This window comes from Lepisosteus platostomus, chromosome 4 (genome assembly GCF_059453375.1).
Source record: "Lepisosteus platostomus isolate fLepPlt1 chromosome 4, fLepPlt1.hap1, whole genome shotgun sequence".
Taxonomy (NCBI): Eukaryota; Metazoa; Chordata; class Actinopteri; order Semionotiformes; family Lepisosteidae; genus Lepisosteus; species Lepisosteus platostomus.
Window position 1 is genome coordinate 746,636 of NC_142614.1, and position 27,432 is coordinate 774,067.

The window sequence follows — 27,432 nt, forward strand, 5'->3', positions numbered from 1 at the left end:
GAGCCCAGCCCAGACCTGCGAGGCTGCCTTTGCCACAGCAGTCTGCTGCTTCTGCAACCTGTTTTCATTACATCAAGGGGCATTTCCCTACGCACGGCAGACAGTTTTTCAAACATTTCAGGTACATGCACATACATAAGTGTACTGGAAAAGGCCTGCAGTGTTAACAATGCACCAGCATTGATACCCAAGACACCCAAGGCTTAGACACTGAGCTGTTTCTGCCTGTTCCTCTTCATGCGTGGTCTCTGCATGTACAACACACTCAAACATATTATGTACATGTATACATATACCAACAGGATGTACTCAAATGTCAGAGCACGTATAGGCTTTGGGATAAATCCTGCAGAAGCCGAGGTGTTTTCAGGGACACCTCCACCTGTGATTGTGATTAAACTGATGACAACAGCTGATGAAGGAGATGTAAGTGTATGTGTCCTGTATATGCATGTGAGATCTTGTACACATGGGCATTAATGAAGAACTCTTAATGGCACAGTTTTCCCAGCTGTTTTACTTTGTGCTCCTTAACAGTTTGAAAGAGTTTGTCTATTTCTGCTTCACGAGCTGATCCTAATAAGCTCCTGTGTGTGTGTGAGCTGCAGGGGCACCTGGGCGCTGCTCGTCCTGGGCCTCTCACATAGCGGAGCAGAGCGGGACCTGGCCTCGGCCTCTGTGGAGCTGCGCGGAGCTTTGCTGTGGTTAATCTGCAGATCTCCCTGCTGGCTGTTTCAGAAAAGCTCTGTGTTCCTTCCAAGCGAAAAGATCAGCCGAGCCGCAATTTCCTCCTCCAGATATCGATCTCAATGAGGGAGCTGCCAGGCGGAAAATCACCCGGAGCAGCTTCCTGGCAGGACAGCACAGCTGCGGCCTGGGAGCCCAGCGAGCACCATGGCGCTCCAGTCACAGTCGGAGCTCATCGGCAGGGCTCGCGGGCCGGCTCGGCATCTCCACGGGCCCAGTCCGGGTGTGTGAGTCCGCCCCTCTGAGCCCGAAGCTCTTCCCATCCCATTCCAGCCGGCCTCCTTTGCTGGCGCAGAGCGGAGAGGACAGCCCCAGCGCTGCCGTTTCAGAATTAAAAACATCCGCTGTTTCGCTGTCGTGTTTTTGAGTTGCTCTGGAATGGCCAGGAATGCCCTGGCCATGGACGACACACGAATCCAGCAATCAACAGGGTGAGGAACACCCACTGGCTGCCAGGGGACTCCGGGAGGCATCAGCGGTAACGTCAGTCACCACGGAATAGCCAGATCAACGCTGCCTCCTCCTGGCAAAACAGGAGAGCTGCTGATACACTGCCACCTGCCTGCCCCTGCAGAGGCCCTGCCTCCCCTGCCTCCCTCTTCAGAGGCCCTGCCTCCCCCCCCTGCCCCTGCAGAGGCCCTGCCTCTCCCGCCTGCCTCCCTCTTCAGAGGCCCTGCCTCTCCCGCCTGCCCCTGCAGAGGCCCTGCCTCCCCCCCCTGCCCCTGCAGAGGCCCTGCCTCTCCCGCCTGCCCCTGCAGAGGCCCTGCCCCCCTCTTCAGAGGCCCTGCCTCTCCCGCCTGCCCCTGCAGAGGCCCTGCCTCCCCTGCCTCCCTCTTCAGAGGCCCTGCCTCCCCCGCCTGCCCCTGCAGAGGTGAGGAGTGGCATCAGCGTGCGCTGGTCGCAGAGGAACTAGTAGAGGTTAATTCCACACTGAGAGAGAAACCGTCTTCAGGTGTCTGACACAGAAACATTCTTTTTTTTTAGCACGGGATGGACTTTACTTGATCCAATGTTGAAAGACACAGCACAACACCAAACACTAAACTTTAATACAGAACTAATTTGGGAACTCTGTATTGCTCAAAAATGCAATTAAAAGAACAATCCCAGTAAAGTTCTCGCAGTTGTTTTCAAGTTGCATTTGAGTAATTGTTATTATTGCATTCCTTTTTCATTATTCATAATAATCCCCCTGACGTTTAGCCAAAGCAACTTCTAGAAGCTATAATTACCCAGTTTACAGACACATTCCAGTGTCCATTCACACAGCTGGGGATGATGGAGTAAAGAGGGTACAGTAATTTGCTCAAGGATACAACATCTGTGTCCCCATCCGGGATTTAAACCCATGACCCTCCAAACAGAAATCCAGAGCCATCACTGCATCTTGTGACATCACTAATCTTGCTATATCAGTTTGCGTTTGCTTATCGAATAAGTTCCATCAGCCATGTCCAGCAGCCTGGCACTGTCACCAGGCAGTGTGCGCGCCAGGGTGCACAAGAGCTCAGTGCACATTCGCCTGGGCCACCTGGGCACACTGTAAAGAGCTGGGGGGTGTTGTACCCCTGCAGAGAGCTTTCAGCAGTGCTCAACCAGAACAGGGCAGACGGGCACGTCCAGCACCCCAGCAGACCAGTGCACGCACATCCCAAGGCTCATCATTCACGACAATCAGTTCACATCTGACACTCCTTCAGTCTCCAGCACATCAATGAACAGACTCTAACAGTCTGGAGCTCTGGTGTCCTAGACGCGGAACTCAGCGGCCACCAGCAGCACCAGCGCTGTGGCTGCAGTGTCCAGTGTGGCCAGGACAGACTTGACACAACACCCCCCACACACACACACGGTCTCCTTGGATTCTAAACCACGGAGCAGCGCAACTCCAAAAGAGTCAGTCAGATGTGCATGACTCCCATGACAAGGAAACAGGAGGAGGACAGACGCACGAAGAGCAGATCGCTGACCTCACAGTTTGCCCAATGTTTTCCAGAACGGGCATGAGGAAGACTTTCATGTGGCAGCCCGCTGCTTACAGAGGGAAACGGCCCTGCTAATCTTCCGAGGGAACACAGCAGCAGCCACAGAGATCCTGCAGGACGGTGTTATTATGAACACCGAGAGAATGCTAGGCTTTTATTTCTTATCCTTGCTAAACTCATATGACCCTGGAGTGTTTGGGTACAATCTCTTCTGATTCTTGATTTCCTGTCGAAAATCAATCTACTGAGATCAGCTGACCTGCTGACAAGTTGGCCAGGCTGTTCCAGAGCACCTATACTTCTGTTCAGCACCCGGACTGCAGACAGACCGGCTGAGCTCCTTACCTTGATGATCTGTGTGCACTCACACTCATTGTCACACTTGCACAAGTTCACAGTCCCCCACCAGTGCTCTGGAGGTGTGCTGCACCCACCTGTGGCCTCGATGTATCTGATGCACTTGTCGATGAAGATGGGTATGGGGCGCTCGGGGGAGACCACGGTGACCAGTGGCACTCCAAAATAGTTACTTTCCAGCGGCTTGGAGATGGAGTGTCGTGGCTTGGGCCTCGTTTTCTGCAACAAAGATAATGAGAAACATGAGGTTTTGCCATTTTTGCGCCAGCCTGGTTTAATCTCCTGAGGCCCTTTTGCTGAGTACACTGAGAGAAAATGTTTAACCTGCACTGCAAGTGCTCAGGGATGACCGGATGACAGCTTTTAAAGGCACTATATAAAGTTCATTCCCTTTACTTCACTCCAATGGGCTGGACAGGCCAGGTGTCTGGTCACTGAGGAGGCTGCAGTGTTCAGCAGCAGGTCTGGGCTCTTTCCCCTGTACAGTCGGGTGACTTTCAGTGTGAGGTGCAAACTTCAAAAGCTTACATGTCTACATGCCCATCTCTTCCTGGCACACCAGGGCTCATCCCCCCTCCTTTTGCCAAGTTCACCTGCAGCCTTTCGTACATCAAGAGGCATCATTCCGCCCACAACCACTCTGGCACACCGACCGCAGTGGAGACTAGGGGCCAGGCTCCTGGGGCTCCGCTTGCTGAGATGTGTTAAACTGACAGAAATACATGAATAAATCAAGTCTAAAGGCTGCAGGGTAAAAAGTCTTGGCAGTGGCACAAAATGGATTTGTTCGGAACAAAAGGCTTTATTCAGCTCCAGAGCGACAAGAACTCAACTAAACTGCTGCTAATAACTTTCTCTGATGCTTTAATTGAGAAAACTCATTAGGCTCTGAATCTGCTGTGAGGCAGTTGGCATAAAAGCAATCTAAAAACTGAACCCAAAGAGCCATGGTTCCCAGAAATCTGTTCTCTAAAACACAAAACTACAGGACGTGCTCTGAGGGATAAAAAGTTCGAAAAGGCTTTCGAAGGTGGGAAGAGGCGGAGAGGGAAGCTGTGCTCTGCCCGATCGCTCCAGCCTTTCCCCAGAAAAGAGCCGCTAGGAGTCAGAGGTGTGTTTCCAACCCTCTTGGACACAGCTGTGGCTCAGACCCGCCGCCGTGCTGAATGGGCGCCTGTCTCATTCGCAAACCTCCCGTGGAAAACACAAGCTCTGATTTCACGGCTCAACACTTTGCAACGAGGAGGCTGCTGGATTGCAGGGGCTATCAGTCTGATCCAGCAAAGTCTTATTAAGCCCGTTGCGTCTCCTGCAGGCCTCCCACAACACAGGCCTGCAGTGCAGGTTCGTTCAGAGAGGCCCACGTCTTCAGACAGCCGAAGCTCGCACAGAGAGAACACTGGGGAGTTCAAAGAATACTAATGTCTGCCTGGAATGAAACCACAAGACAGAGGAAAGGAGGTGCTTGAGAAATATACTTGGCACCACCCCTGAATGAAAGATTAACTGGGGAAATGCTAGACGTCACAGTTTTAAAAACAAGTTGGTCCCAATGAAAAATCTGAGGATGCACTTATTTTCTCTAAACTTTTCTCTGTTTTTGATCCACAATCTCAAATGCTCAATCACAACTCCTGAATGAAACCAAATGAAAACATGTGGCAGCCTTTTATCAACAGAGTGTGGATCAGGGGCACAGGAACTTGTGATTCTTGCCCCGAGCACGCAAGAACCCCCTTATCACAGCACCTCACACTCCCCTTCTCTGCTGGACTTGCACCCTGCGCCACACACCCCTGTTCAACATGCCCAAGAACCGAGCAGCTAGTGGATGCATATCTTGTCATGCACCGTCTCCACACAGCATGCAGAGAATTAAAATGATTCCTCACATGAGATGTTGTTAGCCCAGAGGATCCCAGAGAACTTACACCCACTTACGGGAATGACTCACTTTTAACTAATCTAGATGAGAGGATTCAGGAAGGCTAATCAGCGGGAGCCTGATTACTTGAACAAGGGTGTCAGAAAAGGGCATCTTAGGACCTTCACTAGAACACAAGTCATGATCTGAAAATCTCAACTAAAACATGGCTTCTGTATGAGAGCAGAGCTCGCAGCCAATCAAGACCTGCCCATTTGTGACAAAAACTGTTTACATCCCAATCCCAGATTTAATTAAAATTATGGAAACAAGTTGTAGAGGGGATGCCAGTCTGTTCTGGAGTATCCCAAAGAACCCGGCTGGACCCGACTGCCTCTCTTTGACACTTGTGACACCAACCACATCCACCCACAACCTTGCTCTCACCTTACACAATGTACAAGGGCTCTACTGAAAATGCTTGACGTTACCTTGCCAGGTCTGCGAAGGCTCCTTAAGATGTTCCTCCTCTTGGGATCCTCGCCCTCTATCTCAATGATGGAGTTGTCGCCCTTGAGGACGCCACCGTCATCCTCCGACTTCAACTTGGGCGGGCCGCCCAGCTCGTCGTCGCTGCCGATGGAGAAACTGGTGCGGAAGCTGCTGAACTTGCCCAGCCGCTTGGAGCGGTCGCGGTACAAGCGGGGCTTGATGCTCACGGACGAGAGCTTGCGCCGGCGCTCCAGGGAGCTACTGTCGGCCTCGCTGTCCGAGCCGTTGCCCCCTCCGTTGGAGTGCGCCTTGTTGGCATTCCGGATGGTGATGATCTTGCCTTGTGTGCTGTCGTGGGGCACGGAATAGATATTCTCCTCGTCAGTGGGCCGAGGTTTGGCTACTGCGTCAATGGGCTCCGCGTAGTCATTGGGGTCATAGCCCCCGTCTCCGCCCGGCGTCCAGGTCACGGCGGAAGGCAGCGAGCGGCGGTTGGCACCGGGGTCCATGTAGGAGGTGAGGCTGACCTTGCGGAAGTCGAAGCTGACGGTGGGCTTAGGCCGGACCTGAGGAGGCACCTTGTTGTTGAGCTTGCTCTCGAAGGCGCTGATCTCGGAGATGACGGAGAAGGTATCACTGGCCTCTGTATCGGGCAGTTTGGACCCACTATGGGAGGAGGACAGGGTGCTGTCCTCGCGCAGTGTGGTGTAGGGCGGGGAGGGCTCCACATCATCCTCAGAGTCCAGCAGGGTTGTAATGGGGCTGGGCGAGCCAGCCCGGGGCGAGTGCATGCTCTCATTGGTGCTGCAGGCCTCGGCCACGTTGTCGTACATGTGGGTGGCTTCCACAATGGTCTTCTTTTCCACCACCTCTTTGAAGAAGGATTGGAACAAGTCTATCGTGTGCTGTCCACCGCCGGCTCCACATGCAACGCTCGTAAAGCGCCCCTCAATCTCGTGGGCCAACTCCTCCCCCTGGGCCAGCTGGTCCCTGGCAATTTCGTGGTCGCTCAGCTCGTCTTCCACGGCGAGCAGCTGCACGGGAATGATGTCCTGCACCTCGCAGAGGAAAGCACAGAGTGTTTCTAGGGACGCCTTGCGCTTCGCGGAGTAGACTGTGATGTAGCCATGCACCAGCCGGCTCTTGCGCAAGCTGAAGGAGGAGTGGTAGGAGAGGATGAGGAGCTCGATGCTCTGCCGCTGGCACCCCACAGAGAGCTCCAGGAGGACCGAGGTCCCACTGCCTGGTAAGGAGGAAGGCCGACAATGCTGGGGCTGCAGAAAGGGGGACAGGAGCTGCTCCACGTCGTACGAGTCTCCACACATCACACACATCACGATGCGCATGTCAGCTTCTGGGTTCTGTTGGTGGTGAGAGTCTCTGGCGCTCGGTGGCGGGTGGAGGGGCGGAGAGCTGCTACCCAGGTTCATGTTCCTTTTCGAGTCCAGCAGGCCTTTCAAGACCTGATTGATCTGCTTCTCATTGACACTCCGCCCATAGCCCATGCCCGGGGCAGCTGGTTCTAAAAACCCACACTGTAGCTTGCTGGCCACTTGCTGACCCTGGGCAATCAAGCTGTGAGTGGTCTCCCCCCCGATGTCGCCCACCGAGCCAACCCCTCTCTTGGTGATTAGGATTAGTGTCATTGGCAGGTGAGCTAAGTGGTTATCCTTCCTGCCTAGGGTGGACTCACGGACCTTCTCAATACTCTCCATGACATAGGAGAGGGACTCCTTAGAGTTGTAAAGACAGAGGCAGCCGTGTGGCTTGAAGGTTGCCGTGTGGAAGGAGTTGACGGGCAAGCGCACGTTGCCCTCAATGGGCCTCAGTGAGAGCTCGTACATCTTGCCGTCGAGCACGTACCGGTCATCATTGGTGCACAGGCCCCTGATTTCATTGGCCAGCTCCCGGGCCAGTCCATCCTTGCCCAGGATGACCAAATTGATTTTGTCCACTTTGCTGTCCCCACCAAAGTGGGATTTTTGGTTCCCGCTATCAAAGAAAGGGTAGCGGGTGGGAAACCGGGAAGCCAGGAGCTGCTCGATTTTGCTGTCCACGCACTGCGTGCCACTGGGGCAGGTCTCCTTGGTGGGGTGATAAACAAAGTGAATATGCTTGAGGACCAAAGCATCCCTCTCTGCCTGGAGCTTTTGTAGAGCCTTGAATCGCTGCTCCTCACCAAGAACTTCCTGGATTGCTCCCATCTTCTCTTTGCTAGGCTTGGCATCTACTTCCAGTTCATAGAAGAGCTCTGAATACTCCAGCAGCAGCTCCTGGAAGTCCTCCTTGGCTTTCTCAATGATCTCCTTCTGGTGCCGGCTGTAGATATCCAGGTACTCTGGCTCCTCCAGCCACTGGTAGAACTCCTCGTTCATGATGAAGCTGCGGGCCTCCTCCCAGGGCTTGCCAGCTGTGATGAATGGGGATGTGTTCAGACTCCCTTTGAAGAGTCGCCGCATCTCCGCCCGCTTGCGCTCATTTCTCAGGTGCTCCAAGTGGTTTTCGTAGATCTGCTCAGCGGCTGGGGTGTCCAGAAGATCCAGGGGGATTCGCTCGTCCTCCATGTTGTCGATGTGTGACGTTTCCTCCCAGGGTGTCTCTTCTAGCACAACAAACCAAGTGGAGAAGTCCCTCTTTGTCCTCAGTTGCTGCTGAACCCCGGGCCAGCTGAGGTGGTCAATGTCGTCCAGCTCAGGGACCAGGGTATTGAGGGCCTGGGGGAGGGTGCTCAGGTACATCTTTCGCCGCCTCTCAATGTGCTCCTGCTTGAGCCTGTGTATGTGCTGCTGAAAGAGCTTCTTGGCCTTCATCGTGCCTTCCAAGTAGACGTAGTCCTTGTACTCTGTAGAGTTCTGCATCCTTCGGCTGATGTTGGGCCACGTCTCATTGTGGTTTTTCACGATACGGCTCACCAGCCACTCATAGCGGTCCTTCGCCGAGGCAATTTGCTGGCTCTGCTGCTTCAGTGCCTCGAAGTAGGGGATGATCTTGGGCTTGCCTCGGCTCTTGTCGATGAGCTGCACCAGCGTGAGAAAAGCCAGATCCACATTGACATTGGAGCGAGCTGAGGTCTCCACTACCTGGAGATTCTTCTTGGCCAAGGCAAAGGTGTGCGCATCCTTGATGTAGCGCTCCACACCCTCATCGCACTTGGTGAGCACCAGCACCACTGGCTTCTTGGTCTTGGCCAGCTGGTTGTAGAGGTTGGTGACGAACTTCATCTGGTCGTCAAAATTGCGGTTCATCCCCCGACTCACATCCACACACAGGAGGAAGCCGTCCACTTGCAGCTTGCCCTCAGGCATCTGCTTCTGCTCAAAGTCCTGTTCCAGGCCCAACTGGTCCGTACAGAAATACATCAGCTTCTCTGCCGAGGCCAGTTTGGTGGCCGCAGCCCTCTTGATGTAGGGCTGCAGGGCAGTGCTGCGGTGGGGCTGAAAGGTCTGGTCATCAATGAACTCCGTCTGCTCCACCACATGCATCCGGCACTCGGGGCCCTCCTCCATCTGTCGACCCACTTCCCCCCAAAACAGGAAGTGGTCATTGTTGACCACCCTTCCCCCGAAGTCACTGGTGCTCAGCACGGAGGTGTGGTCCAGGTAGAAATCATCGGCGCTGGGACGGACAAAGCGGTTGCAGAGGCAGGACTTGCCCACACCGCACTGCCCTTTCTCTTTCTCCGTCCCGGACAGCCCCACCACAACCAAGTTGTACGTGGGCGTCCGGACATCTTGCTTTTTTGCCATCATCATCGCGCTCTGTCGCTCATCCTGCCTTGCCCAAATGCTCTAAAGAGGAGGCCGTGTTGCGCTTCCATGCAACTTTTTAATCCTCGCAAATGTTTTAACCTCCTCCGTTTCACAGCTAGCTTTGTGATTCTATTACAGGGGGTTTATTTTATTGTCCCACGGAAGGCTGGGTGAGAGGGACAGAAAAGGGGAAAGAGGGAAGGAGGGAGGGTGGGCAGGATAAGGGGGAAACGGGAAGAGGCCGCTGGGACTAGGAGTGCAGGCAGGCAAGTGCTCTAGTGTGGCCCATTGCTTCTCCACGACAGCGTCTTCTTGCAGCACTGGAAGCAGCCTAGGGGGTGTCAGTGTTGGTGAGCTTGGATCTGCCCCTGAGGAGAGAAAGGAGAGAAGCAGTGGTAAGTAAGTGCAGTCTGCAGCTGAGTGGCACTCCTGTAGCAGTCTTGAAACCGATACCAGCATTACAGTGATGACAGAGGTTCCAGTCAGACCTGCTGCTGCCAGATAGCACAAACTAATGGAGAATGTATCTTAAGCTGTCAAATGCTCCATGCATGTTTCCCAACTTACAATTATCCTCAGCTCAAACTTACAACTCAGTTTCCACAGAAAACATCACTTTGTGTTTTGCACAAGCCTAAAGGAGACAACACAGATGTGAAGCTTCATCAAGTATCAAACTGCACAGCCTGTTTCCTGGATGGCCACTGTACTACAACTCGTTCCTCGTAACCAGCCATAATAGACCACTGGCAGCCAGCATTTGTAATTCATTAAAGGCTCCCCCCCCCAGCCCCCCTGAAGAGCAGATGGACTGTGTGCCATTAAGCTCCAATATTACCACTTTTACAGTTTCACTCTCTCCTGTCAGGTCAAAATACTGCTGTTCTAAACCAAACAGCCAGAACACAGGAACTGAGAATTGACTGCAAGTGAAGAGATGCAGGACAGGTGGTCCAGGGTTCCTGGAAGAGACAATGCCAATGCTTCACAATCCACAGTGATGTGGAGAGCAGGAGGACGTGTGTTGCGGACAACAACTCTTTTGTTGTCCAAAGTAAACTACCTCTTCTGTTCGGTTGTATACAATTCCTGAGGAATTAAGCAAAACTGTCTCTTCTCTGTTTTCATGCTTGGCCAAATAACACTAGAGGGTGTACCCAACCTTTCCTGGGGCTGTCGGAGGTCAACACCCACAAATGACCAGACACACCGGATATGTTTATGAGTGTCGAGGACAGGGCTGCTGTAAGCTCACACTTGGCGGATATCTCCTACAGAAAGAACGCAGACAGAATTCCAGACGGGTCACAGACAGTCAGGACAGCAGCGGACCTCCCTCCCGGACAGAAAATTTGAAGTGAGCAGGTTTATTCATGGGGCAGTTCAGTCGAGTTCCTCAGAGATGAAACTGGAGACTGAACTGTTGCCAGAGGCTATTCATAGATACTGAGCTAGTTCCAGCATGCGAATGAGACCCACCTTTAACTACTGTACCGAGTCCTGAGCTGCTACACTTTCTGATGAAGCGTTTACTGCTACATTTATAACTGAGACAGTAGGTGACACTTGACCAGCTACATTAAGCTACATTAATCCCATACAAGAAAACAACCCCAACCAGACAATCCTCTGAAGGATGAGCAGCAGCTCAAATGATGCCATTTTCACAGCCTCCCTTCATCTCTGAGCAGCTTATTTTAACAGCCTCACAGAGCCGGCGCTGAAGCTGAAACGCACACCCAGGCAGGCTTCCAACTAGACCAAGGCCGCATCAAAGGAACCGACTCTGCGCGGCGCAGGCTGCTCCAGACTCCAGCCGCTACGCTGCATCTAAGAAAAGACTCCTTGCACACAATTCCCCACTCAGCCCCAGCAGGACACACGGGCAGCTTGTGCTGAGCAGAGAAGGAAGGGAGATTCCTCCACAACTGAAGCTGCACATTCCTCAGGCCTCAAGCAGCTGGAACCAGGTCCGGCATTCCAGGCTTCACTTCTGGTTGAAAAAGGACCACACCAAACCAGGAGAAGGAGGGGAGCAGCCATTAAACCTGTGCAGTTCATTCTGTAACTATCTGACAACCCACTTGAGAGTTGATCGACTTCAGGCGTGGATGACATAATGTTGTCAGTCACTCAGGAACGACCCTGGGCGCTGAGTTAGGACTGGGGGGAGGCAAAAGAAGACAGGAAAGTACCTCTTCATCCTTCAGCACCTGGAGCTGCTCAGGGCCTTTACACTCACTCACAAGGAGCGGCCCTTAATGAGCTCGGACCCCTCCAGGAGAGACGGGCTGCTCTGCTCTGAGTCAGCACGCTGACCCCAATGAGATCATCTGGAGACGCTCCATCACGCCCGGCGCTGCCCCAGCGGAGAGCTGCGGGCCTGTGGGAACACGCCCCCCACAGCTGCCCTCCCGACCCCCCTCCACCTTCACGGTGAGCCAGCACAGAAACGCCAGCGCGCCTGGAGGGAACGCAGTGCGCAGACAAGCTGCAGATTTGAAACATCATCTCCAGTTCCTGCTTGGATAAAAACCTGGACTTCTAGTTTGGGGGGTATGCCAGGAACCGCAGAGCACAGCCTCGTCAGGTTTTTGTATTTTTTTTTATGTTCGCCAAGCAGAGACCTGCGCAGACAGCTCATGGAGTCACTCCTCTTCAACAATAATAAAAAGGCTGTGAGAATCACTGTGCAGCAGGAAAACAACTGCTTTGCTCACACCGCCATGTGGGAAGGGGTTCAGCTTCCAGCTGCAGCCTGATGTGGGCTGAGCGCGATGCACATCTGTAATTTCCTGTGGGAAAGTCCTAATTTACCAGCAGCCCCACAAAAACGCAGAACTGGATGTCTTACAGCCATTCAAGAACAACTCACAGACAAAAATACAAAAACACATTAATATCCAGAAGGTGATCTAGGTCAGGCAAGGCGAGCACCTGCAGATCGATAAAGCTGTGCATTAAGAAGGCCAATCCAGGCACGGTTTATTCATACTTCACTCCTGCAAGTTCATCTTTGAGCTTGCAGGGTTTTGTGTAATTAGTGAGAGATTATTACGCCTCCTCTGTCACAAAATCATGGAGCAGAGTCCTGCCACTCACTGGAAACTGGAAAGATTGAGGAGAGGGGACCCCATTGTTCACTGCAGCCCCACAGGGGGCACAACCAGCGCTGACAAGTGGCTTCCAGCACCTCAGATCTGTGTCCAGCCAGATCAACTCAATTTCTTTTCTCCGGCAGCAAAGTTTCACTGACAAAATTACTCTGCCTTCATAAAGACTTGTCCGGCTGGACTCCTCCTTCGTGCTGCTTTTATCAGTGCCCACGGCTGGTTATTAGTCATTTAACACAGCAGTAACAGTCAACATGCTCTGGGCACGCTGACCAAGAAATGGGAACACTCTTCTGGCAAAAGCATCGGTAGTGCACTGTTCTGCAGAGCTCTGACTTTTTGCTGTCCTTCAGTGTCAAACTTTCACAGCTCTGTCTCATTTAGGAGAATTTGTCAGATTATTCAAATTATTTCAACTCTCCTGGCATGTTCATGACCAGTTGCTCACTAAGCAGGCTCGATTTTGGATCTGAAGAATTTTGGGGTGATGCATCTTGTACACTTCACAATTAGCAATCAACCTGACAAAATGACTTTTTACAGCAAAGGATCATTTTACCAACTCGTCATACAAGTGACTACATTTTTGGGAATTTGCTTTTGGGGACAGGGCTTTCTCGGAAGATAATTGGCCCATTCAGCATCCGATTCATCTACGCCTGTAAAACACCTTCTTCTCTCTTGATTTTCACCGCCTGCGCTGCATTTGAAATTAGTCGATTAGGTGAAGCATCCCCTACCCAGCCACAAGCTGGTGTTCTCCAGCCAGCACCAGATGCTAGATGTTTCAAGCACACTGACTCAATCAGAGTGAATCTGCACAGACAGATGTGTGAAGTTAAAACATTAACTAATTAGTCTGGCTGAAATGTTGATTTCTGCTTCAGCAATACAAACAGCATGAGAGGCTGTAGCCTGTAGAGGATGGCTCTCCAATGTCTCATTATCTTTGGTTGATCTGGAAGAAACACAGAGTGGAATTGTTCAAAACTACTGGACATGTTGCAATTAAGACACTTTAACTACTTTCCTTCTTCAAAGTGGTGTCTTTGAATTTTAAGTTTCCACAGAGGCGTGGGCACCACAAGATAGTACTGCCACCTCCTCAGGCATGAAGGCTGCCCATGCAGAGAAGAACGACCCTCTGGAGACACACAGCAATGCCAAACGACAAGCAGCCCAATGCTCCTGAGGCCTGGAGTGGAAGGAGCAGGACAAGGGAGGGGCCAGCCTGCAGCTGCTCTGCGCAGTCGCAGACGCAGCCCTCGCCTGAGGTTCAGACCCCAGCTCTGCGCAGACTTGTCAAAGCTCATGTTTGATAGGAGCAGGAGCAGTGTGCAAATGACAGGCTGTTTCAGGCACAAAGCCTGTTTTTGAGATTGAAAAGGTGTGGGTAGGAGTGTAACCAACTACAAATCCCTTCAATTAGGCTGCAAGTGGGAAGAGAGCTGTGTTCTGATCTGAGATAGTACCTTCTCCAACGGGAGATTTCAGAAATAAAAGTGAACTTATAAAGGACACAAGATGATAGAGCATGCCTAAAAAAAGCTGCATTCTGGTGCTCTTATCTGTACTTTAGGAATGTGGGAGCAGGGAGACTCCGGCAGGCAGATCCCTGTGGAGCTCAGCAGGCAGGGGCAGACAGTGGAATGGAATGTTCTGTTACCCTGAGCACCGCATGTGCTTCATCAATGACAGAGAACCCAGCTCTCAAACTCTGAAATTCAAAAGCTAATCCCAATGTTTTAGCAGAACATCCCATCAAGCATCCCCTCCCCCAGTAAGACAGGAACCCAGACAGCTGGGTAAGAGATCTGAATAAACCCTAACTTGAAGACAGGGGCTCAAGGCCTCGCCCGATCGCCATCAATCAGACGCAGTGCAGGAGTAGCCATTTCGGAGGGGGGAGTCTTGCGAATGAAGTGCTTCCTGATGCGATATGAAAGAGGAAATCGAGCGCTGGAGATCCCGGAGCGAGCCCACTGCAGCAAGCCTGCCGCTGCTGTAATGTCACTAATGCACTGCCAGCGCTGGCCCCCTCCCCCTCGCTCTCTCCGGGGACCCAGCCTGCATTAGTGCAGCGGCAGGGCCGCGCGGGAGCCTGCCTACAGAGCACATTCGACGCACTAGAAGCTCTCTAATGGGCTGGGGGGGTGCAGGTGGGGGTGGGGGCAGACTTGGGTAAATACCCCGGCCCTGTCAGCTGTGGAGGCGCTCAGGAAGACACTTCTGATCGCAGTTCTGCTCTGCGATTCTGCGAAGGAAGCCCCTATCCCAACGGCCTGGATTCCACATGCAAACCCACCCGTACAGCCTGCAAACTCACACACACTCACATACTCACAAACAGACACACAACACACTCACGCACATACTAACCATGCACACACTCACATACTCACAAACACACTCTCACTCAAGCACGCACGCGCAGTTTCTTCACCATCAGAGCCGGCGCCGCAGCTCTCCACTGCACTACAACACAGGCTCCTGTAATCCACTAGGGATTTGATCAGGGATTATGGACCTCAGGATTAGGGTGTCACAGCCTTTAGTGCAATCCCAGAACGCTCCCGTCAGCAGCCTGGACTGTGTGGGCTGAAGAGAGAGAAGCTGCAGGCAACACGGCCCACCTGAATGACGGGGAGACCAGCAATGGGATTAGGTGTTAGCAGGATCCAACCCCCAGTGGTCTGCCTGGATGGACCAGAACTGGGGGCCGTTTTGGAAAACTAACCACCAGTGTGTAGTGATGGGCAACTCCCCTCCTTTAATCCTGAGCTGGGGTAACTGCTGGGACCTCACCGCAGGCACTGCCCACACCAGCCTTCGACCAGCGGCCTCCACCGGGCAAAACCCTAATCCTCACCGCAGCGCGGAACACACCCCTAATGTTACAGAACTGTTTATCACGTCACTAATATGTTTACAGACAGCTACAATGGATATCTAAACTGAAGTGTTACCACAAACCTAACGAGCTAATCTCCAAGAGTTGCTCAGTAAACCAGTGCTGCTCCAAACATCGTGTCCTGGCCTGTGAGGGTTTCCCATCTGTCCCTGCTCTCGCCGAACCCCGAGTCTGCATCGCTGCTCTGCCCCGGGCCCTTCCCACACCGGTCACCAGTGTCCAGTCACCAGCAGCGCTCAGGTCTGCACACGCCTCAGCATGTGGAGTTGCCAGAACTTTCAAACTTCACAGTGAAGGAGGATTGAACACAAGTCACCAGAAGACTGTCTGCTTCGACTTCCACGATTAGAAACATCACCCACAGGGAGCTCCGAGACAGCCGGATCACAGCCGGTCTCCGGAGGGCCGCTGCAGGGGGGCGCAGGGTCTGCTGCCCGTTCGTTCGAGGGCCTCAGCTGGTGAACCCTGTGCAGCTGGAGCAGCAGCTGGAGAAGCACCTGGCCCGACCCGACCCAGCGGGTGACTCGCTCAGAGAAGAGCTCTGCTTTCGGTGGACATGCAGTCCCGCGCACTCCCTGCAGGATCGGCGCTGCAGGATCCAAGAGTTTTCCAGAAAACCGGATTATCACAATCCCCTGTGCAGAGATGCAGTCCATTAGACTGGCAGACAGACAAGGTGGCAGCATTGAGCTCACAGGGCTCCCAATTCCTATTCCTTCAACTATCTTTAGAACAGAGCTGCTAGTTTCCTGCTGCCAGCAACAGAGCCCTTATGTCTTGTAATCACTCTCTAAACATTTTGGTCCCATACATGTCTATCTACTCGAAACACAAGGGCTTCCCTTGCGATAACGCACTACTCTGCAGTGAGGTCCTCTTCTCTCTCATGTACCAGAGGGCTGCTAAGACGCTGCCCGGCTCTCCAGCATCTTCACAGAGCACCTGTCCACCTCACCCACAGGGCAGGCGGGGATCCTGGAGCTCCAGCAGCGGGCCCGCCTGCCCCTCCACTGTCTCAGCACAGCAGCAGCTCCACAGCTGGGTCGAGACAGAGCCTGAGCTCACGGGCCGCTAGGCTGAACCACACTGAACCACAACACCTGGAATCCTGCGAAGGCTGAAGGGCACAGCCCCGTGGGTAACTCATCGAGGGCTGCTTCCTATCCCGGCTCACACAGGTTCACCCCACCTCTCGCGGCTCGCGAATCCTCAGGCCTGAGCTCTCCTGGGCCCTGAGTCTGGGCCCTGGCTGCAGGAACAGAGAAGCAAAGAACTTCCCAGTGTGACAGGAAGGCTGATCGGCTGCCTCTCTTCTCCCGCGCTCCTTCTCGCACACGGGAAGCACTGCACCATGGACTCCTGCAACCAATTAAGCCGGATATGACAGTGTGCGACTGCGTGGGGATTCATGGATCTCAGCCAGCCACCCGTTTCCTGTGTCGTCGGCCGGTGACGGTGCTCCATGTGAACTGTACGAGGACCAGCCCAGCGCTCAGGGCAGCCTGCGTGCACAGAGCTCTCCGCCAGGAGCAACGCCACTGGGGTTGACTCTCGCATGTGCTGGAGTAACTCAGCTCCCCTGGGGAGAGATGCACCCAGAGCAAACTGATGAAGCAGGCCCTCCCATGCCTTGACTACAGGCACAAACCAGCTGAGAGGTGCTAGGTGCAGCAGGCTGTACAACCACACTTGTGTGTGGGACACACCCAGGTCCCACAGCACGTGCAGAAGCCTGCTCGCAGTCTCTCGCTAATGAAGGCGCTGATCTACAAGGCACTCGCTCACAACTACACACGACGACGCAGTCAGGAGACCGAAAGAAACGAAGCTCTCGGGTGCGTCCTTACTGTTGCCAAAGCTACTGAGGAACAGCTGCATTCCAGATGCTCGGAACCACGCCCATATCTCATATAGTGACTTTCACAGCTGCATTTTACAATCATCTTGAAAAACTGCAAGAGGAACGAAGCAGTAAAGAAGCGAATGTAAGGTGAGCTAAACCACCTGCTACTCTAAATCACTGGACGCCAGAGGTATCGCTTGTCAAGAAAAAACACCAACAGGCACAAGTGGAAACTGTGTGAATGTGCAATTAAAAGCACTTTAAACAAGAAGAAGCAGCACTTCTGTACACACAGACTGGTAGGAGTGTGGATCAAGCTGCCCAGCCATTTTATTAAAGTAGACACCTAAATGAACTCATCTGGGTTTAATTCATGACAAACTACCTATGGGCCAGATGAGTCCAATGGCTCCTCTTGTCTGGGACTGCTCTCATGTTCTGAGGTACTAAACATAAACACAAGAAACAGCAGATGACAGGGAAGACAGATTGAGGGAGACATGCACTTTAACAAGTACTAAGATTTGTACTCAGACCTACATCTCACAAGCCTCCGACGCGGACGTACTGAAGAAATCAAGTGACGTCTGCAGGAAGGTGGCTGCTGCTGGTTCTGCTTTCGCCACGCTGACCTCTGGACGACCATGAACTCCAAGCCAGCCCTTGCCCGACTCTCACACGGCGGACAGCAGCACCGGCAGCCAAGTCACTGAGCAGAGGTGCTGATTCTCGTTTCGTTAAAAGTCCGTTTATGGCTCCATTACAATAAGAACTTTTCATCTGAATGAAGCAGCCTGACATTTACCTCCACGCCCCAACCTTCACACAGATAAAACTCGTTAACAGCTAATGTCACCGTCATTCAAACCCTCCCACCTTGGCTATTTAATCAAATTTTTTAACAATCCTTTCTGCCCTAATCTTGGAGGTTTACGACCTCCCCTGTTAAATGCCTGTGATTAGCTCCGGCACATTGTTATTAGCCGACTTTCTGTATCTCATGACTGATGTGTCCCTGTTGTCGCACTGTACACAGTTCCCAGCCAGCTGGAAAGAGTCCCCTCCCCCCTCCCTCCACTCACACGCCTTCCACCAATCAGGGACCCGTCACCCCCAGCAACGGAGTTGGGCCGGGTCCGGCCTAGTGATGTCACAGGAGTCTTTTTTTATGGGAGATATAAAGCCCTGGAATGAGGAAGGTGTGCATCAGGCAGGTTGCCAGCGAGAGCAGGCAGGCAGGCATGTTAACACTTTCCTTCCCCAGCCCTACGCGCAGAAACATCTACATCGATATACAAGGGGGGTGAAAGCACTCTCTTCGAGTAACCGTGTACATACATGTGGTGACATGCAATGAACCCAATTATATGAAAACTCATGTTCATGCTACGATCTTGCACATAACCTAATTGCAGTAGGTCTTCCTCCCGCTATACCACTGTGAATCTTGTAGTGGCTTTTCTAATAAATTCAGATCAGATCTCTTAACAACACTCATGTCCTGGAAGCAGAAACACGGCATTTAGCTGAGCTAGCCAGGACGTGGGAAACCCAAACTGGGTTGAGCACCAGCAGAAGAAGAGCCAGTGGAGAGAAAAGAATGGAGTTGGGGTTCTTTGGAATAGAACCCCAGAATGCAGCCTCCCTACTGTATTTGAATCATCCCCTTCCTCTGTTCAGAGCTGGTACCACCTCTTACTACTGCTCTGAGCTGGAACTGAAGTGCCTCTGGTTAACAGCAGCTCAGGCTTTGCTCCCTGCTAATGCCAACTGATCTGGCACAGCTAGAGGCTGCAGCGAAGAACCACTGTTAGACTGGAAAGGCACTGTTCAGCAGCTCAGAAATGGCGCATGCCTCACACGTGGAAATGCACATAAAACTGAGAACAGGAGGCACTTCCCTCCACAGAGGGCTGTGCGAATCTGGAACAGGCAACCCAGGTACGTTGCTGAAGTTGAAGAGACCACAGAGAGATCCCAAGATTAATTAGCTCCTAACTAGCTAACAGGCTGGACAGGCCAATGTCTCCTCTCGTCTGTGACCCTTCCCAAGAGCTGGGCTGCTCTGTTCACCCGGTCAGGTCCGCAGGACCACGCTGGAGCTCCCGGACCAGAACACGCAGCCCAGCGCACATGCAGACCCGACAGAGGACTCACACCCCTCAAACCCACACAGACCCCAGCGCTCGCCGCGCTGCAGCTGGGGAGCAAAGGGACTCTGCTTTCACTTGCCCCGCTCCTTCAGGGAAGGGATCTGATTGGTTTGGGGGCACGGGGGCGAGAGCGAACACGCCCACACGAATGACCTGGAGGCAGCTGGTTCGGAACATCAAAAAAGCTGCGATAACATCTCCAGCAAGAAGGGTGTGAAAGAAAAACAATCATGCAGGTTTAACAGGGAGAGAGGAGAAAGAAACTTCTGTAACGGAGTGAAGAAAAACAGCTCCCAGCCCCTCGGGGGTTCACTAGAGGAGAACCCCAATCTGAAATACTGGCACCCCCATCTGGGTGTTAGCACCCTCTCTGATGACCACATCCCACCCTCCTACCAGCACTCCTCCTGGTGAGGTGTCCCAGGACAGTTCCAAGACCAGTTCTAGTTCCGGTCAGGCCAGAGAGCTGTCCTGTTGGGGTTCGAGGGTGATCGGTGCCGGTGCCAACAGCTCTGGGCCTGGCCGGCTGGAAGAACCAGCAAACCTGAACAGTGTGTCAGGGAACCAGGAACAGTGTCCCTGCCAGGCCGGGTGGTTCCAAAGCTCATTTGGATCACACCAAGTGGACTGAAAAGGGTGCCATATAAGAGTCTGAGGACTGCGGCCCCCTGAGCAGACCCTGGGCACGAGGGCAGGGGCCTGCGGGAGGGGCTCAGGTCATTTGAGGTCAAGCACCCCCAGAGCGCAGGAAACATTTGTCCATTTTCCCCAAAAAACACTCTACACAAGAGTAAACTTAAAGACACAGAAAAGGAACCAGCTTGATAGAATCAGATAAACCAACAAGCAGACCCCAGACAAACCCCCGCCCTGGAGAGAAATGATTTCTCAACCCCTAGCAGCGCAGCTGCAGAACAGCTCCACAGCTCCCTGGCTCTCCGGGCCTGGTCTGCGCCCACACCCCTGCGGCCTGCGCGGCGCTCAGAGAAAATAAAAGACTCAGAGTCGTTTCCATGTGCTGCCAGGTAATGGCAAAGGGCACCAGATAATACGCAAGTGAGTAATTTCTTCCCCTGCCACCCTGTTGAAAGCCCCAGGGCCACAGTGGTGCACAGTTCATTCAAGGGCAGCTAAAGAGCTGTTGACCAGCCTGCCTCCCCACAGCCCTCAGCCACTGTGCACCAGGGCACAGTCATCAGTCAACCATTAGCCAGAGGACCCTGAAAGCTCAGGTGCAGTGAACTTCAAACAGAGATTATGGAGCAGATCGTTACACAATGGGTTGTGGGGGTGTGGAACAAGATACCCAGCCGGGCTGTTAAAGCTGATACCTATGCTCCTTTTGAGAAACAGCTGGATCCTCGGATCACTGCGCTGGACCTTTCCTGTGTTTGGAGATTATACCAGGTGCTGGATATTTCATTCTTGTTGCTTTGTTTTAGGGCTCTGGATTAAAAAAAGCATCGTTCAATCAATTCAATCAAAACACCTTAGAAAACCCTGGAACGTCTCGTTGTGCCGCGCAGGGGCGCGTGAGCCTGACTCGGCGGAAAGAAAGAGGCGCTCTGCTGTGCCACCGGCCTGCCCCTCGCTGGGCCGCCCGCGGTCAGGGCACAGCCCCGCGCTATCTGCCCCGCCGCTCGCGTGGGAGGGAAGCTGCAGAACGGGATTCTCGATATCAGACTTCCGAGAAGGGTCAAACTGTGGTTTTAGTGTTCAAGTTAATTTTGCTTGGAAAGAGTTTACAAAAATAACCCCTGAGCCGTGAGCGCAGGAAGCGAGATAAACGAGGCCCGCTCGGCGCTCCTGCGCCCGGTGACGAAGGGGAGGCGCGGAGCATCGCTGCAGCAGCACAGGCCCAGTGAGCGCCCCTTGCCGCACAGCCCCTGCCTCCTCCCTCCTAGCCCGCCACAGAAATCCCTGCGGCTCCTTCCACCCGCATCCCACCAGTGCCGAGCGGCTGCACGGCAGGAGTGATTAATGCCCCAGAATCCCATTCCCACAGATTCAAGACTACAGCAGGGGGAGAGCAGCCTGATCGCTCTGCACCTGAGGCCACCTGGCTGATCCCAGGATCTCCTCCAGCCAGAGGATCGGCTTGTTCCATACACCCACTACCCTTTGGGAGAAGTGCCTTTGAGTACCGGATTTAAATTCACTTGCACAGTGTCCTCTTGGGCCCCCTGGCTCGTGTCTGACTCATTCATGAAGTTCTCAGGGGTGACTCTGTTGTTGCCTTTAAGTACTTGTAACAGGTCCCTCCGCAGTCTGCTCAAGAGCAGAAAGGTTCAGTTCTTTCAGCCTGTCAGTGTAGCACATTCCCTTAAGACCTGCAATACATCTAGTTGGAGTGATTCTAGAGCATCAGTATCTTTTTTGCAACAATACATTTTTTGTCTTGTTCTAAATGAAGCCTACCTCACTGACATGGGATCCACTCCACAGCAGGACAAGGCCACCCTCAGTGCGGTCAGTGCAGCTCTGCCTGCTGCAATTCCTGGGCTCAAACCCCCTCATGCTAAAGCAGAAGAACCAATGAGAATCCCACTGCACAGCTGTCCAATCCACTCCAGGCAGGGCTGCAGGGCTTCTGCACTTAACTGCCTCCATGTCTGTTCCAGACTTGTTCCCTCGCTGAGGAAATGTGCCCGGGCAAGTGCATGAAACTCAAGCACAGTTACACGGCAGTTTCCTGCTTCTGCTGTACGGTTTGTGCAAAACAGGGGCTGCATACAGATCCCAATTGGCCAAAACAAACCATAGCACGTTGCACTGAGTCTTCCCGGCTTCTGTACTAAAGAGAAAATGGCATAATTCACCCCACAACCCCAGACTGCACGGTGTCCAATGAAATCCGGGAGACTAGATGTCACTCAAGGCCCTCAGCTGCCCCCCCCCCTCCACAGGCCTGCTGGAGTTGGGGTCTGCTGCCCGGAGAGCAGCTCATGCTGGTGGTGGCAGTCAGGATTAGACCCCTGGGTGATGGGCGCCCACAGACCCCCCCCACCTCCAGCAGCGCGTCATCGGGACCGCTGACTGACACTGACTGAATCCCACCGACAGGCTGCAACAGAAGATCTCTGCAAAAGCCACAGGACACTTCTGTGCCTTAAAGACAGGATTTTACAAAGTCAGGGTGTTTGCAAGAAGCAAAAAACGACAGAAACAATAAAATAATGTGTTTATTTGGTAATATGTTTGGAAAAGGCTAAATGGTCACAGAATTACTTTACAAACCTATTACATATTACCCTAGACCTTTAAAAAGAACTGACTTCAGTGGAGTGTTTTAATAGACAATGAACAGGAAACAGTAAAGCAACACCAGCAAAGGTGCAGCATGAAAAGGATTAGTGTTGTGTAAGAATTCAAAACGTGCTCACTGAGAAGAAACCGTCACACCAACTTCATATTCGGACACCTTAGCTCACCAACCGACTAACGGTACTGACCTGGCAGGGTTGATCAGTGAGAACAATCTAGAGGGGTTTGAGTTGACCTGACACCGTTTTCAGTTACGCATTGTGGACAAGTAACGAAAAGGCCAGCAAAACGCTTGGACCTACTGTTAAGAATTAAGAACTGAAATCAAGGGAGCTCATGTCAAAATGATACAGTGCACGGCGAGATGGCAGCTGGAGTACTGCAGGCAGCTTCAGGTACCACAGCACTGCCTTCGTCCTGGCCTGAAGGAATTGTCACACTCAGGCTGGGTGTGGGAACGGAGTCTCTGCTGCCTGGAGCAGGGAGGACTCCGTGGGGACTGGACTCACGGAGGCAATATCTTGACAGGCAGTGACTAGGTCAGCACGGGGGCCTGAGGATCAGCAGTGCACATGGCCTGGGACTCGAGACAGAAAGCAGAGGCTGTGCTGTGCTGTGGGAAGCTTTCAAGTACAGAACATGAAGATAGCAGAAGACAAGCAGCTTGTGCAGAACAGCCTCCTCTCGCTTTGTGTCCATAAAGGCAGCATTGCGTACCAGGCACCACGTTAGAGGGGACACTGGATCCACTGCCTCTAGAGAAAGAGCAGCCTCAACACTAACTGAATTGTAGGACACGCTGACGTGGATCTGTTATTTTAGTCTAGAGAGAGGAAAAAGAGGATCCCTGGATGATCTTATCAAACCTTTCAACATTACAACAGGAACTCGGCGATCTCAACCCCAAATCTGAACTTCCAGCTGAACACAGGGGCCAGAAAAAGAGCTGGGGCAGAGACTGCAGACGCAGAGGAGAATCTGCCCCCTCATTCAGCGGGTGCCGAGTCACTGGGGGAGCATTCAGAAAGGACCAGCAATGCTCTTGTGTTGTGTTGTGTTGTGTTGTGTTTGTGTGTGTGTGTGTGGTCCTCCTCTGCAGCACAGACATCAGTGTGTCGTCCCCACTGGGACATGGCTTTCGAGACCGACGCCTCTCCGAACCCCACAACCCAATTCTCCCTCCCGACCCTGGCTGGCTCTGTGCTCTGTGCTTCCACTTGTGTGTGTGCAGCGTGTTTCCTGCTTACACAAGCGCGCCCAGCACAGGACACCGTAACCCTTCGTAAAGACCTGCCACCTAACCCCAGACCTTCATTACCCTCAGTATTACTGGGAATGAGAAAGCTGGGACCTGACCAGCTGCCTAACACAGAGGCCAGCGTCAGGAGAGCTCAGGCTCCAGCACTCTGCCGCCCTCAGAGGCTTCTTACAGTTCCAGAACCTGTTCAAGGCACAAGGGGAAAGAGGCACTCTGCTGGCCCTGGGAGAGCTGGTGCAGTGCAGCACAGTGGCACAGTCTCATCTCGGAGCGCAGAGCTGCGCTACTGTGCAGAATCAGCAATAATGCTAAAAGCCGGCGCTGCTCAGCACCCTGACACATATGCAGAAGACCTGCATCGAACACGCCCACCACTCCCTCAGCTCTCAGCATCGCTCTTCTGCGACGGGCTACAAGCGCTCTTTCTCAGCTGTCCCGGCCTGTCTGTCACAGGCGTGGCGAGGGCCACGGGATCTTGGGGTGCTCGCTCTGCTGTCCGTGCTCAGGGGGACACTCAGCGCTCCTGATGGTTCAAGCTCACCTCAATTCAAGGCCAGGTAAGCCGCTGAGCCCCTGGAGGTCCCGAGTGGACCGGTTTCTGGTGGAGCCCACTGATCGTGTGATCGACAAGCTACTGATGAATTACACAGGTCGCCCCCTGCCACTCAGCACGGTCCAGGGCCTGAGCCCCTCAGCCACACTGAGAAACCAGATCACAAGTCTGCAGACGCGCGTGGAGGAAGGTGAGCGCGCCCGAGCAGCCCCGGCGGGGAATGGCTGGTTGACCACATCCAGTTTCTATTCAGCCTCACAAACCACAGCGGCGGAAAGTGGGCAGAGTCTCCCCGCTCCTCCGCGCTCCTGGGGGAGGAGGGACAACTGAGAACAGCCAAAACTCCAAATGAAGGATCATTTAGAGGAATGAAGAAATAACCGGTTAGATTCCTCTGCCCCTCCCCTGCACTGAAATACGTGCTTTAATCTATTCCTCTTGCACAGCCTCCAGCACACACCCTACCTGCCTGAACTGCATTCCAACAGCTCCACGCTGAACAGTGACCTCAGACAGGCTATTGAGCTGGTCTGGTAGGTCATTTAGTGAACACAGAAAGTTCCTCGAAGATTCCAGGAGTTTTGCTGGGCAGCTTGTTACAGACACCCACCACTCCTTGCATAAGGGCACAGCTCTTGCTTTCAGAACTTGCACACCCCTGCATGAGTTACACTGTTTAACTGCAATCCCTTTGACCTCGTGTCACTGCAAACTGACGCCCGTCTATCTGCACAGGAAAGCTGATCCCACAGGGCAAGTGAGTCAGGGAGCGCGAGTTTGTGTCTAAACACACGAACAGGCCGTCTCGGACCAGCACAACACGCTTAGTCATACTGTCACAAAGACAAACTTTAACTTGGAACTCCCCACTGGAACGGCAGTGTGGGACACCGCCTCGGCCCTGGACCGCACACAGAAGGGGGACAGACTGCACCCCAACACTGAAGCACAGCGCACACAAGGCAGCATGGCCAGGAGCTTGCTGGGAGCTACCTCAGCTGCTGCTCAGTAATTGATGCCAAACAGTGATCAGTAGTTTCCTAGGCTCAAAGACGTGTCCCACCCTACACCGACAGGCCGAAAGAACCGAATCTCTTTGTGTTTGAGCAAAGGAAGATTACAAAGGGACCTGATCCAAGCATTTAAAATCCGAAAAGTCACTGACAATCAACCCACCAGACTTCCTGAGAATGGGCAGCGAAACACAAACCACAGGACAGGAAGATCATTTAAAACCAAAAGCTGGAGACACTTCTTTACACAAAGGGCTGTGGGAGTATGGAACAAGCTGTCCAGCCATGTTCATGAAGCCAAAATCTTAGTTTCTTTCAAGAAACAGCTGGATGAGATCCTGGTATCAATTAACTACTAACTATCAAAAAGGCTAAATGGGCCTGAAGAGTTCCTCTGATTTCTAATCTTTCTTATGTTCTTATCTGGCCTGCAGTGCCTGTGGGGTTATTAGCAGCTTACTTGATCCGACAGGCTCATCCTCTTATTTCTGAAGGGATCACGGAGCTTCTGCTCCAGCTGACTCATCTGCTTTCTGTCCAGACCCCTGTGACTCTTGGTGTAAAGGACTGTCAGCTGTTTCTCAGCCCTGAGTGCTGCCTGCTGTCCCAGGTCCTAGTCTTGATGCCGAGACTGAGGCAGTCAGCTCGGCGGTTCTGTTCCTGCCTTTCAGGATTCTGAGATCTATAAATGGCATGTTCAAACATGGCTGGATGAGTTCCTTGGATCAACTACTAACTACTGAATGGCCCAGATGTGCCGGATGTCACCCTTCTTCATGCGTCCCTGATCCTGTGTCACACCGCTCTGCGTGCCCAGCACACATGCAGGCTTGCAGAGTCAGGTCTCGTAGCCACACAGCAGTGACACAGAAAAGCTCGGACGATGTGTAATGATCACCTCCCACATCAGGACCGCAGCTCTCGCCCCTCCAGAGCGCTGGAAGCCAACAAACACAACTACAAAAAGCCCCGAGATCAAAAGTACTGCCGTGCATTATGGGCAAATAACGAGCGGCTGTAAAGTTGTGCTGATTAAAGAAACGGGTGACTAGCCCGAGGGACTTTAACAAGCTTCTAAATGCAGCAGTGCATTTAGAGTGTGTGATAAAAAATGATCTTTTCAACAGAGCTGTGCAAATCTGGCCTCGGAAAACAGAACGTGTATTACATAAGCGCTCAGGCTGGGACTGAGAGGACACAGCAGACCAGGAGAGGAAGACAGAGCAGAAGACAGGGGTCAGGAAAGGCCGGACTGGAGAAGTGCTCACTCTCACTCTGACTCCTGGACACCCAGTTTTCCCACTCGGCGCAGCAGCTTGATCAGCAGAGAAGACCCACTCATAGAGCAGGACAAACTATAGCACAATCCACCCTCACAGGGGACTTCCAAAAAGATGACAAGAAAAAATGACAATGTATGAACTTCTAACTTGATCCTGCAGGAAAATTCCACGAATTCCTTTCCTCCGAGCCTCCCTGCGTGCCACGGCCGGCCTCACAGCACGCAGAGGTCACCAGCCAGAGAGCCGCGCCCCCAGTTTCTGCGCCCCCCACCGAGCCTCCGGTGCGCCTCTGCACAACAAGAGGGGTTCGCTGTGTGGGAACAGGGTTGCTGCTGCGAGAGGACAGGAAGAGTGCGACCCCTCTGCAGGAACAGCCCCCCGCTCGTGGCAGATCAGGACAGAGGCAGTGAGGAGGCGAGGTACTGGAGGACCTCTCTGGGCTGCCTGGCTGTACAGACCTGTGAGTGTCGGTGGGAGACTGGAGTGAGGACCACTGTGGTGGCCATGACCGGAACTCCCTCTGACTGCACACTCCAGCGGACAGCTGGGGGCCTGAGCGTCATGCAGAGAGGAGGAATGTCCTCAGGGGACACCCAGGCACTCCAGGAGAAAGGGGGTTAACGCCTGATTCCCCTCTCCGCCCAGAGAGCCACGAGCTCTCACACGGTTTGGATGAGATCAGCATTCCTAAGCAGTCCTTTCCTGGCACAGCCGTCCTGAGGGAGAGTCCCAGGGAGAGCTCAGGCCCGGGAAGAGGTCTCCACCACACAGCCGCCCTCTCCAGCCTGTACCAGCCCAAGCTCCGGCGCAAATCAGCACCATCAGCCATCTTGCACAGTTCAGACTG

The 27,432-nt window shown here is 53.1% G+C and overlaps 1 protein-coding gene across 4 annotated transcripts in view; it reads right to left on the bottom strand.

The window, feature by feature from the left end:
* arhgap35a (Rho GTPase activating protein 35a) overlaps positions 1–27,432 on the bottom strand; it is a 51,398-nt gene that overhangs the window by 13,210 nt on the left and 10,756 nt on the right. For 3 of the 4 annotated variants that reach the window (XM_088627298.1, XM_088627301.1, XM_088627300.1), the window contains exons 2-3: positions 5,445–9,562; positions 3,167–3,308 (exon numbers count right to left, since the gene is read on the bottom strand). In XM_088627298.1, the coding sequence (XP_088483424.1) occupies positions 3,167–3,308; positions 5,445–9,197 (3,895 nt within the window). In that variant the 5' untranslated portion in view covers positions 9,198–9,562. Of the gene's footprint in view, positions 1–3,166; positions 3,309–5,444; positions 9,563–17,601; positions 18,086–27,432 lie in introns of those variants that run through there. The other variant, XM_088627299.1, reaches the window with a different exon arrangement.